This window comes from Drosophila nasuta, chromosome 3 (genome assembly GCF_023558535.2).
Source record: "Drosophila nasuta strain 15112-1781.00 chromosome 3, ASM2355853v1, whole genome shotgun sequence".
Lineage (NCBI taxonomy): Eukaryota > Metazoa > Arthropoda > Insecta > Diptera > Drosophilidae > Drosophila > Drosophila nasuta.
Window position 1 is genome coordinate 54,869,308 of NC_083457.1, and position 18,286 is coordinate 54,887,593.

Here is an 18,286-nt window from a genome sequence, read left to right on the forward strand (position 1 = left end):
CATGACCTACTTGGGGACTTGATACTGATAAGCAGCATGTAAAGTAAACAAAACACTAGTGGCTGTCGCGTCTTTAAAGTCGCAATTTCGCTTCCCTTGGTATCAGACTAAACAAAAGCGGAACTGAACGCGCATTGCTGTTTAGTTGCCTGTTGGAAGTCGTCGCGTTGACATCCCGTATCAACATATAAAAAGTTTCATTGGCCGCTTTGATAACGTAACAGCCTCGTTGACACTTTTATAATTTAGAAGAAAACGTTGATAAAAAGTATATGGTGCGTATAGCACTAGATAGTGTCATTGAACTGTAAACAAATGAAAAACAAGCAAGTACATTAGATGAATAACTACAACACTTGAACAAACCGCCATTAGAACTTTATTTATCTTAAGTCTGGCAACGCCCACAAGTCAGTTGTTATCGACGGCTTTCTTTCTCTCCCTCACTGGCGCTCTCTTCAATTAATTCTTTCAGTATTCGCCGGCGCAGTAGGCAAAAGCCGAAAGTTCGTGCACTTTGCAGCTATTGTTTCAATTAAATTAATTGCAATTTGCATCAATTCCCCATAAAGTGCAACTGTAAAACATTTCCCAAACCGATAACAATCATATTACTCAATTGTTGCTTATTTTAATGGCATCAATGACTTTGTGATAAGGTGAGAGCTGATAACGCAAAACTGCACACCTCTCTACGTATGTCACACGTATGCATGTGTGTATGTAGTATGCACAGTATGTAAGCAAGAGTATGCTTTTATTTGTTTACGTACTCGTTTTTATTAGCGGGTATTATTGTTATTTCGGCTTAACCGAGCTCTGATGACACGTTAGCACAACACATTTTTAAGTGCATTTTTTCACATTGGATTACAGCAGCGCAAAATGGCGACAAGTGACGAAAACAATTCCAGCCTGGGTGATGCGCACGTCGCAGTGCAGAAGCTGCAGCCACAGGCAAACTTCTATGAGCGCCTAATAAAGCTGGGCGCCTTCTACAAGCAACAATTCAGCAAAGAGCCGGACTTCTATGTGCGGGTGCCTGGTCGGTGAGTCCGCACAGCAATATATAATTATAATTAATTGCATATTATATTGATTTGCTTGCAGTGTGAATATCATTGGTGAGCATGTCGACTATTGCGGTTACTCGGTGCTGCCCATGGCGGTGGAGCAGAGCATCATCTTGGCTGTTGGTAGCGACCCGAAAAACGATCAACTGCAGCTGCGTCCGCTAGACGAGGGCAAGTTTCAGGTCTTCGATAGCGATCTCAACACCCTTGAGTAGGTTATTTCTGTCCAATACGTTTTACGACATTGTACTAACTTTATTTTATCTATTAGTATTAAGCTGCCCAAGACTGGCGGCCCAGCTTGGTACAATTACTACTTGTGCGCAATCAAGGGTATACAGGAGCAGCTGGGCAAGAAGTGGCACCCCATTGGCATGCAGGTGGCACTCAGCGGCAATGTGCCCCTCGCTGCAGGTCTCTCAAGCTCTAGTGCGCTAGTCAGCGCAGCTGTGCTAGCCACAGCTCATGTGCAGGGCATGCATCTGGATCGCAAGCTGTTGGCCTCGATATCGGCAAGTTGCGAACAGTATATTGGCACGCACAGCGGCGGCATGGATCAGGCTATTGCCTATCTGGCCAAGCAGGGCTGTGCCCAGCACATTGAATTCCATCCGAAACTTAAGGGCACACCGGTCACATTACCAGCTGGCAGCTGCTTTGTGGTGGCCAATAGTCTGGTGCAGAAGAAGAAGGCTGCATCCTCGGACTACAACGAGCGCGTGGTCGAGTGCCGGCTGGCCACACGTTGGCTGGCCAAGTCACAGAAGTTGCCCAATTGGCAGGAATTCATACGATTCATTGATCTCGAAGAAGAGTGCAATTTGGACAATGCTGCGTATGCGCAATTAATTGAGAAGCAATTGACTAAGCCGCTTTATACACGCGAAGACATCTGCGAGGCTTTAGGAATCACGGAGCAACAGCTGGAAATGGATTTCTTAACGCCCAGCACACAGCATATGCAGCAGTTCAAACTGCGACAACGCGCACTGCATGTCATTCAGGGTGAGATTGAAATAAGCTTTTAAAACAGCAGTTATAAGGTTGAAGGTCGTAATAACTAGAAGAAAGCATTGCAGCCCATATTTCTTATCTGTCACTCTTACCATAGGCTGTTAGCGCTATACAATTTGGCGAATTCAATCAATGCAGGTTAAGTTTGTTGAATTGCAACCGTAATCGTAAGGCTGGGGACGATCATTTTAGACACATTCTGATTAACGTTGTAGATGAAAGTTTTTCGATATCGATTGAATATCAAACCTCTCTCAAAATATATATGACAAACTATACAGAAGGTGTTTCCTAGTCGTCTGTTTTGTTTCGATTCATTTATTCCCATTTTTTTTCAGAGTCTGGTCGTGTAGTAAAATTCCGTCAGATTTGCGAGCAGCTGCAGCGTCGTCCCAGCAAACAAGACGTTGAGCAACTGGGCAAACTCATGCAACAGTCGCATCACAGCCTCCGCGAGCTCTACGAATGCTCCCATCCCGATCTTGAGCGACTGGTGGCTCTCTCTGTCAAGCAAGGCGTCAGCGCACGTGTCACTGGAGCTGGGTAAATATTAATTTGCTTCATAAAAATGGTCTTTTATTACATATATTGTTTTGGCTTGCAGCTGGGGGGGCTGCATTGTGGCCATGTGCGACTCGGTCAACGCTGCTGCGGATTATGTCAAGGTGTTGAAGCGTGAGTACTACGCTCAGTTGCCGACGCATCTTTTGGAGCGCTATCAGCCCAATGATTTCAATGAAGTCGTCTTTGCAACTGTGCCCAGCAATGGCGCTGAACTTTTTGTACAATAATCAAGACACAATTTGTAAGCAATTTGTATATAAACTTAGTAAACCCAAAGTACTTCCAATCAATGATGTTTGTGTGCATCTTGAGCAAGTGACAATCCAGCCATTAACAAACAGTTTTGATACGTTTTAGATTTATTAACATACTATAAACTAGAATACAACAAGGCACTTGGTGAATGAAAGATATCTGCGAATCTTCGGTTCTATCGACGACTCAGAAAGCCCGCGTTCTTAAAGATCTTGTAGACCTGGTCGCGTGGAATCCTTTCGGCCTCGCGGTGCACTACGGCCATCTCTTTGCGTGTCAAGAGCGATTCCTTGGCCAAATTGGCTGCAATCACGGGATCGTTGTAGAAGCGTGCGCTCTTAGAAAGTTCTGCGGGCAATTCGGATTCCCATTGGGCATTCTGGACGACTGAAGGATGGGCATCGGCTGTGGCATATCCTACATATTGGGATTCCGGCACATACGAAGGCTTCGACGAGGACAAGCCAAGAGCCTGATGATAGAAGAACTGGGCGTGTGCCAGAGTTAGGCAGCTAAGGAACAGGAAAGTTAGGCGGGTGGACAACATGATCACTGCAAGAGAGGACAAGAAGTTGGAGTTTGCAATTGCAGTTGCAGTGCAGTTGGCAAAGCATTCTATTTTTGGAAACCTAATAAATGATAGGCCTGATTTATGGGGCGCTGGTCAGTTGGCAGTTTTCTAATCTACAAGCTGCAAACTGTCAGTTACGTGCGTCATAAATTATTTACGGAAAAATCAATTATCGCCAGCATGTGGAGCAAGTGGAGCCTAGACTAGACACCGCCGCTGTTGCTGCTGTTGCTACTGCAGCAACTGTTGCAAGCTGCAACTATTGCTGCGTTTATCCATGAACTTTTTGCAATAGCCTTTTTTGCTGGCTGATAACACTTTAGACTGTTTGCATTGATCTCAATTGCAGCTGTCTTTGCTGTAATTGTTGTGTCATGCCGTGTGCTCCACTTTGCACTGATTTAATTCACACATTCACATAGTTACACACACAATTGGCTTGCTAAACAATATATTACAAGCTTGTCTCTGGCATTAAGCCAAAGTCAAGGTTGCCCACCACTCGAATGATTCTTTTTTATCGCATAACATCGCCCACAATTTGTTTGTTTTTGTTGTATTGTAAACTTGGCTCACATCAAATGCTTGGATGCTGCAACAGCTGGCTGAGTTGAAACTGAAACTGTAACTGAATCTAGAATAGCGAGTTGTCGTACTTTTATGTGTTTGGCGTTGAATGCCACAAGAACGAGTTTCACTCACAACATTGAGACACTCGAAGCACTCAAAAACCAAAAAAAAAAACGAATTCGCTCAAAAGTTGTCGCCAAATGCGAGCGAATTATTTTGTTTTTATTATATTAATTATGGATTAAAGAGCAGAGCTATATGTGTAGCTCGAAGCCGTACTCCTATCTGACCTAGGCCTAGGCAAAAGTGTTCAGCATTTGCAATTAAAGGCAATGAGTTTTTCAGTTGTCTACAGTTTCTCATGCTCTACTAAATGCCCGCCAAAAAAGGTCGCAAGTTTTGCCGGGGCGCAGGCGCTGTTAGCTCAATTATTACGCACACACACCTCCGACAAGCAACAACAACGACAACAACAAAAATCTGCTTAGAATCCAAATCCCAAGCAACGCTTTCGGCTTTTGAAAGTCTCGATTGACCCTGAAAACTTAATGCTCAACTCGATGTCTCAATCTTTGTCTCAGTCTCCATCTACGTGGCGAGCTGCACATGTTTGACCCTAATTTGTTGTGGTTGCTTTTAGTTGGGGGTTATTCAACCGCCTAATCTCAGTTGATGCGGAAGCTTTGCGCCAGGGTGGATAACTTCGAGTCTCAGTCTTGATCACCCTTCCTCGCCTTGAACTTTGCCGTGTAGGCGGTGCTCAGGTGCGTGGCGTGGTATTTACATTGTTTTGGATTCGGATCTTGATTTCATTTTCTTGGGAGTGGTACCATTTGTACAAATTTGTCTTTATTTATTGCCCGCGTCGAATTTGATATTTAATTAATAGACATTTTGTAGTTGCATATTAAACAGGCCAATGGTTAACGCTGCATTGTTTCGCACACACAAAGATAAACTGTCAAGCTGATTTTAATGAGCTCGATCTCTGAACTTTATGAGCGCGATTTGAACAAGATGCAAGATTTAATAGCATATAAAATTATTTTAGATAAAACTAAATGAATTCACTGCATTTGTACAACTAAGTAATCATTATTCATTAATGCTACAAATACTTCAGCTTTTAACTAAAATCTTATTATAGATCTAATAAGTAAATGAATGGTATAAAAAGATAATAAAATGTCTAAATAAGTTAATCATCAAGTTTAAAAAACTATTTGAGTGAATTTAGAAAGATATACGCTCTTTTAAATGTTTTATTAATGCTAACAAAAGTGTTCAATTTAATTGCTGTAATTTACATGAATTACTTTATCTATTTAGTAAGCCAAGTTTTACTTCCCTTACGCAGTTATTTTTGGCAGATACAGTCGGTTGTATTTATGGACAGCCTTCAGAGTGCATTTAATGTTGTATTAATTCAAACTCGACGTACACACACACTATTTACACACACAGAGACACATTTAGACTAGAGCGAGAGCGAGCTCAAACGCAGTCAACTGGACGCAGTTGTGGTGGTGGACGCCAAGGACGCCTTATGCAATTTCAAATTCAAGAGCACGCAATTTGTGGTGCAATGCTAACGACTTTGTCCGTACATACATATGTGTGAACATGCGGCGTATGAGCAATATCACATCCGCTTTGCCAGTGTCGATGTTAAGCATACGCACCATGTGCCGCTCTCACCGAACGGGGTGAAAGTGCGCAGTGCACTGACTGCCTTGAACAACGATATTAGCACGGAGAACAGGAGAGAGAGAGACACGTTGGCCTCCATTAGACATTGCCGGCTTTCAATTGCAGGCTGCAATTAGCACAGTGAGAGGGCATAGTGAGAGAGTGAGAGCGTCATGCTCGCTCTCCGTTGCACTTGCTGTCGATGTGTGAGTGCATTCGCATTCGCATTCGCTTTGGCAAATCGAGCTGGCGTTCTGCCTCAGTTGTCGTTGTGCAGCGCGTCGCGAGGTTTGTCTGTCGGTGAAGCATTCGCAACAAAATGCAACAACAACAAAATTAAAATTAACACTTTTATTTTGCAATTCGGTGCAAAATCAATCGCAGCATAAGCACAAAATATTATACAATAATTAAACAAATAATACAACATACATAAATATTTGCGCTCTGTGCCCAATTCAAGATATCTGGCGCAATGTCGCAAAAATGCAGTCAGGGCACAAACTGATTTATTGTTTGGGGCCACCGCAACAGCAACTTCAATCAATCTTCAGTTGGCCAGCGAAGCGCAATGGCCACAACGACTGCACAAAGGACAACAGCAGCAGGAGGACTGACCAATGGCGCCATCCTTCAGCCGCTGGCCGGCATCAATCCGTATGAGGAGGACATTGAACATTTGCGACAACTGCTGAGTGTACGCAATGTGGTGACCTTTGACATTGGACGCATCGCATGCAGCGCGGGCAGCAGCAGCGGCGACAATTACATGTCCTTGGTGAAGCGAGTGACAATTTACGATGTGGCTGCTGCTGGCAGCGAGGCAGATGGCGCCAACGATGGCGAAATGATGTGTAAGTGACAAAGTGACAAGAGCAGAGCAGAGCAGTCACAAACAGTTAAAAACGCAAGTTGTGTTCGTTCAGTTTATTGATTGCATTGTTGTTAGCGTCGAGTGACCTTGTATCACGCATTCTAAATGCAATACACTCACATGTAGATATAGGCGACGTATACGTAATATACATTTGCTAAAGGTCAACACGCACACTCGCCCACTCACATACACTACTGCAACGCAGCAACTGAGCGGCTCTCTCACACACACACCACCACCATCACACAAACAGTAGCGAGAAAACAATTTCATTCATAAATTCTACTACAGCGCGTAAACAAAAACCAGCTGTTCGAACTGCACAACGGAGCGCGCTGCTCTCTTGTCTCTCTCTCTCTCTCTTCCGACTCTCGTTTTTCTGTTTTGTTTTTGATGCCGCATTTGGATTTAGTCTCGCATTAGGCGGAGAGCAAAAAGACTAATACGGAATATGCAGTGTCAATCGAAAACGTATTCAAAGATTCAAAGGTAGCAATAAATTAAGAAGCTGCCTGCCCTTACAAACATGTCTTCTGTTAAAAGTCCTACGCTGATCAAATTGACTTGGGTCACGCCTTTACATTAACTATAAACAAATTATACATACTTAGCTGGCGCATTCCCTGGCAGCTGGTCGGTCATCATCAAGCGACAGATTGCGAGTCTCTCGCGTCGACAGCTGTATCGCTGCGAAGAGGCATTCACCAATGAGATTCAGATGTACCAGCATGTGGTGCCGCTGCTCTGCCGCTACAGCCGTCAGCCCATGTTTCCTCAGTGTCATCTCGCCGACAAGAACGACGGAAGCTCCAGTGGCGAGGCCATCATTGTGTTGCAGGATCTGAAGGCGCTGGGATTTCGCATGCAGAATCGCCTGGCTGGACTGGAGCTACGACAATGTTTATTGGTCATGAAGGTGGGTTTTTTGGTATGCGATTTTGCCAAGTAGCCATATGACTACCTCTACGCTTCTAGAAACTGGCGCAATTGCATGCAGCTTCGATAGCTGCTCAGCAGCTGGAGGCGGCTCAATTTGCCCAGAAGTGCGCACAGATGAAGGAGATTGTATACTGTCCCGAGGCAGCGGACTTTTACTCGCGCATCTTGGACACATCAGTGCAACAGGCGCTGGACAGTCTGAATGGCTCCAATACGGATGGGCAACTATCGGTGGCCATTCGCCTCATTGAGCAACTGCAACCGACGCTCTTTGCCCAGCTGCAGCATAGCATCAATGCGGCAGCAGCCACTCCATTTAGTGTGATCTGTCATGGTGACTTATGGCTCAACAATTTGATGTTTCGTGCACAAACCGAAGAGGTCATCTTCTTTGATCTGCAGGCCATGAGACGCAGCTCACCGGTCTTCGATATACTGCATTTCATCTACACTAGCACACGCCGACAACTCCGTGACATCCACACGGATACCTTGCTGGCTGCCTATGCAGAGGCGTTGCACATGGAGCTTGCTCACCAGCTGCGCCAGACGCCGTCTGCCAAGCAACTGCCGGAATTGTACGACGTCTTTTCGCTGCAGCGACTTAGCGAGGAGTATGTGCGTCATGTGCACTATGGACTGGCCATCTCCATGTGGATACTCCCGGCGGTGACGTTCGATGCAAACAATATACCCGATTTAGATGAGATCAGTGAACAGAATCTAACAGGCAAGGAGATTAACTGTACCCAGAAGTTGACGCCAGAGTATCATGTGCGCATCAGGGAATTGGCGCTGGAGTTCTACGAGCATGGCTATCTGGGATAAAATTATGTAGTATTTGTATTTATATAACCATAGCACATAAGTTTGTTTGCTTGTTAATAAATTTAAGTAATAACTGATTCCGTTAGTTACCCTGTAAGCAGCACAACTTCATTAATTTCGCATAGCTATTGCAGCACTTGTGGCTTCCTTTATTACCAATAATTCCTCACTATTGTAACTTAAACAGAATTTTGTTATCAAATGTTTATGGTATTTTGTTTCTTTTGTGGTGTTTGTTGGGTTGATGGTAATTATACTAACAAAAAGCCGGAGTCTAAAAGAAAACGCTTCAAATTGAACGTTTTTTTCATATAAAAGCAACATCAACATGGAATTTCAATAGAGTGGGGCTCATAGTTTTGATCATGTAAGCGTAGCTCGAAATCTTTCACTTGTTACCGCCACCGCCCCAACCAAGAAAACCCTTGACAAAGCCTGTAATCGATGCACCCTTTTTGTCGGGCGACTCCAGTTTATCCTCTAGCGATGGTAGCTCCACGTAGTTCATGGCCAGATCGAAGAACAACGGCTTGCAGGGTATCGGCTCCATATCAGGCGTCAGCTTGAACACATTGGGCGCCCGAGTGTGGAGCGATTGGTCCTCCTTGTATTGCGAAAGGCGCTCGTACAGTGGTTTCGTTGTTTTCTGCGATTTGGTGGACACACCACCTGCATCCTCACTATTGTCATCCTCCAGCACGCTATAGGCATGCGCCGAGAACTTGCTGCCATCGATGGTAGACACCATTTTCTTGAGCTCCGCTTGCAACTGGAATTCGGCACATGCGTGTCCCTTGAGCGATTCATTCGCATAGTTAGAGGCGCGTTCGTAAAGCGCCACAGCCTCCTTCCACTTCTTCATGTCAATAAGCGTGAGTGCAATGTAATAGCAGCGGAAGGCCTTGAATGTTAGCGCCAAATTAGCTACTTCGCTCTGATATTGCGCATCCTCTTCCATTCCTGTGATTTGCTGCATTTCCGTCACGTTCTGCAGTATTATCTCATAGAGACGAGCCAGATCCTGGGGACGCACTCGCTTGCCATCGCCCTGAGCTTGCGTAGATTGTTGCTGTTGATTGGGATCATCAAAGTTTAGCTTGGCCTAAATGCAAAAATGTTTGCAATTAGCTGAGCTTACAGTCAGTCGACTAAAGGGCAACTTACCTGGTCCACCAAACACAAGTTGCGCTGCAACGTTCGGCTGTGCCGAATATAACTCAAATATGCCAGCAAATATTGCACGCCAGACACCGTCTGTCCTGTGGTCAGAGAGCGTAGCTTGGGATCCTGTTTGATCTCGTCCCGCACTGCTTGAATGGCATCTTTGCAGTCCATCAATATGCGTTCGATCAGCTCAATCTTGGCATCCAATTTAGCGGTCTTGGCCAGCGATTTGTCGAGTTCCTGAGTGCTAAGCAGAAACAGACGCACCTTCTCAGGCCGTACGGTGACCTTACGACCACGCCAATCAATCGTCTGCAGTCCCTCGCTGCTCTCCGTCTTCGTTTGGCTGACCAGCACATCCAGGTTCTCCAGAACTCCCTGCGCGCGTAATTCGAGTATCTCATCGATCTTGCCGCCACTAGCGCCGCCACTAATATTGTAGGCGCAATAGCGTAAATTCGGTGTAAACTCGTTCACCTTGGCGCGATATAGCTCCTGATCATCCTCGGGCAGTGCCTTGGCCAGGTTCTCGTAGACAACTTGGGCGCGTTTCAAATGCTCACCGGCAGAATCCCACAACTGCAGCTCAAAGTGAAGAGTGCCATGCATCCAGGCCACGTAGGCTTCGCACTCCAGCTTGGTGCGTGCATCAAACACCTCAGTCTAACAAATGGAAATAAATTGTATATTAACAGCAACAATGCGTACAAAGTTCAATTGGACTTATGACTTCTACTTACATTACACAGCTCCTGCAGCTGTAGAGCATAGAAGCAAGCGCGCCGCAGCTTGTTGATCAAATGAAAGCGCTTTCGCAGCTCAGTGTTCGCTTCCTGTTTCAGTTGCATGGCATAGGCCCAAGCACGTTCTGCACTGATCAGCGGTATGTGAATGTAACGCTCGTCTGCCTTCTTGCCGGTGAGATGGGCCAACGTAACATCGCGACGCTTGAAGTGACGCTTATCGCCTTGGGGATACTTCAATGCCTTGCGCAGGCGACGAATACGGCGTGTGCAGTAGCCACGATAGCGTTGATAATCACCATGTCGCAGACCATGTTGTTGCTGGGCATCCTTTATCATGTGGAGAACTGCAATAACAGTGAAAGTTCAATTCAATTTGCATATGCAGCAATTTCTACATTTTTAAGGTTAGTTGTCAGTGCAGCTCCCCCTTTGGTTGGTCAACGAGAGGGAGGGAAGCGGGTGCTCACACGCACTTACTTTCGATGGTGAAGATTTTCGTGGGTTCTGTTACGGCAGTGCCGCTGTCAGTTTTCTCCACATTTTCACCACTATTCGGCTCCTCAACGACCATAATGTTTGTTATGCCAGGTGCTTGCAGACGTTCAAATCGAGAGATTTATTAAACAATATACACGGATGCACGACGGTCGTCGTCGGGGAATCGTCGCCAAACGTAAACGTCATCATTGTTTTCGATTTACAAATCAAACTATCGATACTTATCAACAACTATACGATATCGGAAATTATATTAGCTGTCAAATCACTCAAATTGAAACAAATGTGCTTATTATAATTTTTTAAAAAATATTTAAATATTTGCATTAAAACTCAGTTTAAATTGGGTACGTTTTTGAACTTTTTTATAAATGTTTACTTTTAGGTATCGATGTTTTCCAGCAACTTAGTCAGTTACTCAGCACTTGTATTTAGTGTTGCGCATTCCCTTTGAAACTTGTGGCTGACGACGCAAGAGCGTGGCGTTGAACGTTCGCCAGTTTTAAATAAATTTCAGCCTAGTTCGTAGGTAAATGGAATATTAATTAGTGTATTAAGTTAACAGATAAAGTGTGGCGAACATGACAATTGTCGAAGTACATTGGAAGTCGTGTTGAAAGCTATTGTTTTGAGGTTATACTTTCACTGCACAGCAGGTTCCCTCACCCGCGCCCTCGTCATTGCACTAGTTTTGTTTTGACGGTCGTTTATAATCGTTTGTGCAACGTTGACAATACTCCCAAGTGTATTGTGAAATTAATTGAATCAATTTGCCATTCACAGCCACAAAGCCAGCCAGTCATGTCGCGCAGAAAGGACAACGAGGAGACAGACAAGCAGACGCGTATTGCCATCGTCAGCGATGACAAATGCAAACCGAAGCGTTGTCGGCAGGAGTGCAAGAAGTCATGTCCAGTCGTGCGCATGGGCAAGCTCTGCATCGAAGTGACGCCCACCTCGAAGATAGCTTCATTGTCCGAGGAGCTCTGCATCGGTTGCGGTATCTGTGTCAAGGTGTGTGATACTAGCATTCTTTCTAGAAACAGCTGTTTGTAATCGCCTTTGTCTCATTTCATTGCAGAAATGTCCATTTGAGGCTATCACAATCATCAACTTGCCCAGCAACTTGGATAAGCACACAACGCATCGTTATAGCAAAAACTCGTTCAAGCTTCATCGCCTGCCCATTCCCCGACCTGGGGAAGTTCTTGGTTTAGTTGGTCAGAACGGTATTGGCAAGTCCACGGCGTTAAAGATTTTAGCCGGTAAGCAGAAACCTAACTTGGGTAAATATGCCAATCCCCCCGACTGGACGGAAATTCTTGCTTATTTCCGTGGATCGGAATTGCAAAACTACTTTACCAAGATATTGGAGGACAACTTAAAAGCTTTGGTTAAGCCTCAGTATGTCGATCAGATCCCCAAGGCGGTGCGCGGCGCTGTTGGTGAGTTGCTTGATAAGAAGGATGAACGTGATCTGCAGAAGAAAATCTGTGACATGTTGGATTTGTCACATATTCGGGATCGTGAGATTTCGCAGTTGTCTGGTGGAGAATTGCAGCGTTTCGCCATTGCTATGGTCTGCATACAGAACGCGGATATCTTCATGTTCGACGAGCCGTCCTCGTATCTGGATGTGAAGCAGCGCTTGAACGCTGCCTTAACCATTCGTTCATTGCTGCATCCTACCAAGTGAGTGATGAGCTTCCCTAAGCATCTATATATATATATATATTACATGTCACATTTTTTCAACAGATTCATTATTGTTGTGGAACACGATTTATCTGTGCTCGATTATTTGTCAGATTTCATCTGCTGTCTTTATGGCGTGCCTGGCTGCTATGGCGTTGTCACTATGCCCTTCTCTGTACGTGAAGGTATAAACATTTTCCTCGACGGCTTCGTGCCCACGGAGAACATGCGTTTCCGTACCGAATCCCTCACGTTTAAGGTATCAGAGTCGGCCACTGAGGAGGAAATCAAACGTATGAATCATTACGTTTATCCATCCATGGTGAAAACTCTGGGCAAATTCGAGTTGACGGTAGAGAAGGGTCACTTTAGTGACTCGGAGATTTTGGTGCTGCTCGGAGAAAATGGTACCGGCAAGACCACGTTCATTCGAATGCTGGCTGGTAATCTGCAACCGGATGGAGAAGTAGAGCTACCCATGCTGAACATCTCGTACAAACCGCAAAAAATTTCACCCAAATTCCAAAATCATGTGCGCCATCTGCTGCACGACAAGATTCGCGATGCTTACGTGCATCCACAGTTTATTGCGGACGTGATGAAACCAATGAAAATTGAGGAGATCATGGACCAAGAGGTGCAGAATCTTTCCGGTGGTGAATTGCAACGTGTCGCTTTGGTACTCTGCTTAGGCAAGCCAGCTGATGTCTATCTGATTGATGAACCCTCTGCTTACTTGGATTCCGAGCAGCGTCTGGTCGCTGCAAAGGTTATTAAGCGGTTAGTTTTTATTTTTTTGTTTTGTGTAAATTTGCTCTTTCTGAAGTTATGATTCGCATTTTGCAGCTACATTTTGCACGCCAAGAAGACCGGATTTGTGGTGGAACACGATTTCATTATGGCTACCTACCTGGCGGATCGTGTGATTGTTATTGAGGGTCAACCGTCGGTGAAGACCACCGCATACTCACCGCAATCGCTGCTAAATGGCATGAATCGCTTCCTCGAACTGCTGGGCATTACTTTCCGTCGCGATCCCAACAACTTTAGACCGCGAATCAACAAGAACAACTCGGTCAAAGATACGGAACAGAAACGCTCTGGTCAGTTCTTCTTCTTGGAAGATGAATTTTCGGGTTAAAATTTGTAATTTTATGAATGCCGTCAGCGTTTGTTGGATAACTCGTATTTTTCATTCGTTTAATTGCTCCTGCGTTTCTTTCTTTCTAAAAAGTTTACATTATCACTTTTTGCATTTTTTAAACAATGAACAACAACTTTCAACATTTCTTTTGTTATTGTTGTCCCAAAATCAAAAATTACGAACAACCGATCAGCCGACCATCAACATTTTTAAGTGAGTTTTATACAATGCTTATTTACACCGACAATTCAATGGTATGAAAACAAAATCAATAGGCAAGACATTTTTGTATAGTGAAAATAAATTAATTTACTTTATAAAAAACGGCAAATGGACTGCATTTTTATTAACAAAACCAAAACTTTGCCTTGTTTTTAAAAACATTTTGGGCTTAGGCGTTACAGGTGGCACCAGTGTCTACGTACATGGTGAATGACAATTTCTGGTCAGGGATTCAACGCATAATTTTAAATAATTGCGCTCAATGAATTTCTGCAAAATAAAACGTATTTATTGCACTTAAATTGTTAATTAGCATAGTACACTCAAAATACACACAATAGAAATATAAAATATGCATACAAATTACATAAGAATTACTATGATTTCAAATACGATCACAATTCGAAACAAACAAGTTATAATGCATCAATACTAACTACAAACATTTATGTTTATACAAACACACATTTAAATATATAATATATATATATAGAGCAACGCATTTACAGCTTAATTGATGTACTCCGTTTGGTTTTATCAATATATTCATTTTAAACGCTTTTCAAGCAATACATTTTTGCGATTGAATCAAAATATACAAAATACAAACGTTTCGAAAAAGGCAAATCTTTTGAATTTTATAATGCTAAATTTGATCGCTGGCTTAACTGTATTTCAATTACCATGCTTTAAGTACTATTTAATAAATTGAAGACTTATCATGTTAAAAATTCCATAAGTAAATGCGTCAAAAATTGACTCAAATTGTTAAACATTTGATAATTTGCCATTTTGTTTGGGTTTCGTTTTAAAGCACAATACAATATGCAAGAGAGCGCTTTGAGTTAGAAAGTAAGTAGACAATTTAAGTTTAACTGTATTTAGTATTCTATAGATTAAATGGACTTTTGTCAATACGATTGAGAGAGCCTGTTCGGATCCAATAGTAGATCACGTTGAGATTTTGTTTTTGTTTTGTTATTTCAGCACATTTGTTAAATGGAACTTTTAGAGACTTATTTGTTACTTCTTGAATTTTGTATACAAAATAAGATTTGCTTAAATAATTTGTTTTAAAATGGCTACAGAAAGTATCAAAAATAAGTGTATATCTTGTATGTGTATAATAGTGTAAATATAGTAAGAGAGACAGCTACTAGAGGCAGCCAACAACTTTATGCATCATCCACTTCGTTGATAAGTGTCATCACTTCTTGGCTTAGCTCCAAGGCCTGTTTGCGCAGTTTCAGAGCCTAGAAAAGAAAACCAATTTACAATTCACTTGTTGAGCTATTTATTAAGTACTCACCTGAGTTCTCAGCTCCTTTTCATTTGTAACCAGCTCTTGTATTTGTGTCATTGTCGATACCAAGTTGCGTTGATCAATCACCCAACGTAAATAGAGTTCTACAAATGTATTTAAGATAGTTCCAATTAATTTGTAATTATTATTTGTATTAAATAAGCACCGCTCCACAATTCCAGGCTAATTGGTGCCACAGAAGGCCAAATCACAGCGGAGTTTGGCTCATATAACGGATTCAGCAGAGTTTGTAGCACGTCTGGCCGATTAAGGTAAGACCACAGACTCGTGGTTTTAGTGTGCACTTGTAGTTCGTGTCGCTCCCGTTCTGAGTCGCATAAGAATGTGCCATATTGTGAGAAGTAGCTGTGCTCGAAAAGCAATATCAACAGCTGGGTGCTAAACTCAAAACTGCAGGGAAACTGCGTGTAGAGTTGATAGATGCAGTCCAAAAACAGCACAAAGGTAGCGCCAGAGTTTTTGTTGCGTGTCTGATGCGGCGTATAACAGGAATATCGGTGACGTGAGGCAAACGGATGGCCCGCCTGAATCCACTCCCGCTCTATCAAAGCTTGCAAGCTAAACACACAATTTTAAATTAAATAATTAGTAAAAGTCATTAAGGCACAGAGACTAACCCGCGCACAGTGCGACAATCCGGATTGAGAATAATTTGCACCAGAGATGTGACTATCAGCGTAGAGTCCAATCCCTTGGCGCCATGCACTAGCACCGGACTTCCCTCCTGATCCAGGCACTGAGCCACCACACACGAGGCATTCAGAGAGTTAAGCACTAGACTCAGCCAGCCGCTGTTCTCCAGACGCGTTAGCCATTTATCGGTGGTACATCCGGTGTCATTGCATGCCTCAATTAGCTTGGCGAAACTGTCAAGAATGGCTGCCGGTGAACTTACATTGCCAATAGCGCGATTTACCTTTTTCCACTGGGAATAATGCAAGTCAGTTTCCGTATTTGATTTGCCTTTGCCCCATGTATCCACAATAAAGCCTTTTTTACTACGACCCAGCACCAGGTTGAGTATAGCTTCGTCAGCACGACAGCGCTTGATGCCCTGTATGGACAAAGGTTGTGCGCTACGCATCAGCGTGGCCTGGAACAGATGCAGAGAAAGATACAATTATGAAGACTTAATTTGATTATAATGAGTGCAATTAAACGTACGCCGTTCTCATGTCTGTAGCTTAGCACAGGGAAACGGCCGCCATCGCGGAATGCAGCGGAGAGCGCCAGTTGCTCATCGCTAATTGCTTTAGGTACAATCAGAGTGGCGCCATATGTAGCACAGACACCAAAGTCTTTGTTGACGTGGCTCACGCGCCACTCACAGGCGGTGATGTTGCTACCACCCATCAAGGCAGCTGCGGCATCCAAGGCAAAGCCATTTTGCAGCGGATGTGGAATGCTCGTTGCCAAAGCAGATGTTGAAGGCGTGCATATGGTTATATTTGCCACATTGGGGGATGAGGCGCCACCCACACTCATGCCGCTAATCAGTTGTGCGAATTCCAATTCCGGACTGTAAAAAAAAGTCGTTTAAGAAGCTGCATCGAAATGTGTTTGCTTGATACTGACCGAAACATAGTATAGCCATCCTCTAGTATAGAATACATGGGCCTATAGAAGAACGGATAGTCGAGCTCGGGATTCTGTATTGCGCTTAATGCCTCTAAAGAGGCGGACACGTTGAAGAAGTCTTTGGCATATTTAATCTCGAGCGCTATAATTCTCAGATCCTTGCATTTGAGCGTTATGATGCCGCCCATGACAATGTTCTGGCCCATGCTCGGTTTCTTCTCCACGCTATCGATGTTCTTGTGCAGCAGCTGTGTAATTGGGTTAATTGGCAACTTGCCGAATCACTGAACCAACAAACATTCCTCACCCATAGCTCCTGGCTGTTCTCCTGTCTTGCACTGAGCAGCAAATGGTGACCGGTTATGCAGAGGGTGCCCTCAACTGTTGCATTCGCTGTTGTTGTGTGCAGAAACACCCCATCCAATTTGGGTGTTTTTATCAGATCAGCAAACTCCATGTCCTTCTGCCTGCTTCCTTCCACCTTTCCAGTTCACTTGCCCACTCAACAATCATTGACCAACCAACACACAACATACACAATTTTGCGGCTTTGCCTTCGCCACCCACCGTGTGGTGATTTTGTTCACGCTAATTAACTTTTTGCATTCTGCCCGTGGCGCTGCCGCAGTGGCAGCTATGTTGATGTTGTTGTTCTCGCTGTTGTCGCTGTCGCAGTTGTTGCCACTTGATTGCTTCTTCTTCTGGTTCTTATTCCGCCTACCCGCCTTTTCCCACTCTGATTTGTACCGCACACCAAGTTAACAGCAGTGTGGGCGTCACAATGTATAAATACGCTATGCTGACGCTACTCGACTATTGCACATATGCCACCACTTAATACACGCTGCAGCAACAATTTCTCACCTTTTATAGAATTATTTAGCATTTAAATAGCATTCTTTTGTTAACTTTACTAGCGATAACGGTGTGTTGCCAGTCACACTGATGCGCGCACACAGCAAGAACAAAGCTCACGCAGCCCGCATTTATTTCCTAGTGACGGCGTTAGGTAAATATAAAAAAACAACTTCCAAATGCGCGCGCAATTCGAATAAGAAGGGCAATGGCGCATTTCTCTATATACGAAAAAAAAAACATTTTTGTAATATATAATATATACTTTTATTTATACGTAAAAGTAGATTTAAAAAGGTTTGTTTACAAAAAATACGGAAGTTTTCCATTTTGTCTGTTCCATGGCATTGAAACCAACCACAACACTTGTCAGTATTTGTCATTCAGGCTTAAGAGCTAAGGTTTCATTTGTTGCCTTTTATTATTTTTGTATCCTTGGGATGGTGATCGTGAGAATGATTCATTAATTTCCAAAACAAAACAAAAAAATCATATAAATATATATATTTTTTTTGGGCGGGTACGCAGCGTAATCGCAGTTTTTGTTTTGTAATTGGAAAAAATTGCTTCTTTGTTAATTGTCACAATATGAATATATATTTATATTAATACTTAACAGCTTTAACGTACAATAAATGTATTGCAAATATACACTTCAATCAATCAATCAACTACCACAC

The 18,286-nt window shown here is 43.5% G+C and overlaps 6 protein-coding genes across 8 annotated transcripts; 3 read left to right on the forward strand and 3 right to left on the reverse strand.

The window, feature by feature from the left end:
• Nucleotides 1-137: 137 nt before the first annotated feature.
• On the forward strand, nt 138-5,065 carry LOC132790571 (N-acetylgalactosamine kinase). 3 transcript variants are annotated; one of them, XM_060799139.1, is made up of 6 exons: nt 138-275; nt 877-1,049; nt 1,111-1,284; nt 1,345-2,078; nt 2,426-2,630; nt 2,692-5,065. In XM_060799139.1, exons 1-6 carry the CDS (start codon nt 273-275, stop codon nt 2,876-2,878), a joined length of 1,476 nt encoding a protein of 491 aa, XP_060655122.1. In that variant the 5' UTR covers nt 138-272; the 3' UTR covers nt 2,879-5,065. The 3 variants fall into 3 exon arrangements, with proteins under 3 accessions (XP_060655122.1, XP_060655124.1, XP_060655123.1); XM_060799141.1 differs by having other exon boundaries at nt 144-326; XM_060799140.1 differs by lacking the exon at nt 138-275 and adding an exon at nt 473-659.
• LOC132790574 (uncharacterized) lies at nt 3,082-4,205 on the reverse strand. The gene is made up of 2 exons (XM_060799142.1): nt 4,054-4,205; nt 3,082-3,458 (listed from the first exon to the last, which is right to left on the reverse strand). Exon 2 carries the CDS (start codon nt 3,451-3,453, stop codon nt 3,082-3,084), a length of 372 nt encoding a protein of 123 aa, XP_060655125.1. The 5' UTR covers nt 3,454-3,458; nt 4,054-4,205.
• Nucleotides 5,066-5,283: 218 nt separating the features above from the next.
• On the forward strand, nt 5,284-8,665 carry LOC132794358 (uncharacterized). The gene is made up of 3 exons (XM_060804760.1): nt 5,284-6,590; nt 7,225-7,529; nt 7,589-8,665. The coding sequence occupies exons 1-3, from the start codon at nt 6,308-6,310 to the stop codon at nt 8,378-8,380; spliced, it is 1,380 nt and encodes a 459-aa protein (XP_060660743.1). The 5' UTR covers nt 5,284-6,307; the 3' UTR covers nt 8,381-8,665.
• LOC132794356 (signal recognition particle subunit SRP68) lies at nt 8,496-10,976 on the reverse strand. The gene is made up of 4 exons (XM_060804758.1): nt 10,768-10,976; nt 10,285-10,634; nt 9,545-10,207; nt 8,496-9,482 (listed from the first exon to the last, which is right to left on the reverse strand). The coding sequence occupies exons 1-4, from the start codon at nt 10,859-10,861 to the stop codon at nt 8,769-8,771; spliced, it is 1,821 nt and encodes a 606-aa protein (XP_060660741.1). The 5' UTR covers nt 10,862-10,976; the 3' UTR covers nt 8,496-8,768.
• A 225-nt stretch (nt 10,977-11,201) lies between these two features.
• LOC132794355 (protein Pixie) lies at nt 11,202-13,958 on the forward strand. Its single transcript, XM_060804757.1, has 5 exons — nt 11,202-11,317; nt 11,572-11,802; nt 11,870-12,480; nt 12,547-13,263; nt 13,330-13,958. Exons 2-5 carry the CDS (start codon nt 11,590-11,592, stop codon nt 13,622-13,624), a joined length of 1,836 nt encoding a protein of 611 aa, XP_060660740.1. The 5' UTR covers nt 11,202-11,317; nt 11,572-11,589; the 3' UTR covers nt 13,625-13,958.
• Nucleotides 13,770-17,697, reverse strand: LOC132794357 (myotubularin-related protein 9). Its single transcript, XM_060804759.1, has 7 exons — nt 17,059-17,697; nt 16,749-16,999; nt 16,338-16,692; nt 15,791-16,266; nt 15,319-15,731; nt 15,159-15,256; nt 13,770-15,102 (listed from the first exon to the last, which is right to left on the reverse strand). Exons 1-7 carry the CDS (start codon nt 17,206-17,208, stop codon nt 15,025-15,027), a joined length of 1,821 nt encoding a protein of 606 aa, XP_060660742.1. The 5' UTR covers nt 17,209-17,697; the 3' UTR covers nt 13,770-15,024.
• Between the last annotated feature and the right edge of the window lie 589 nt (nt 17,698-18,286).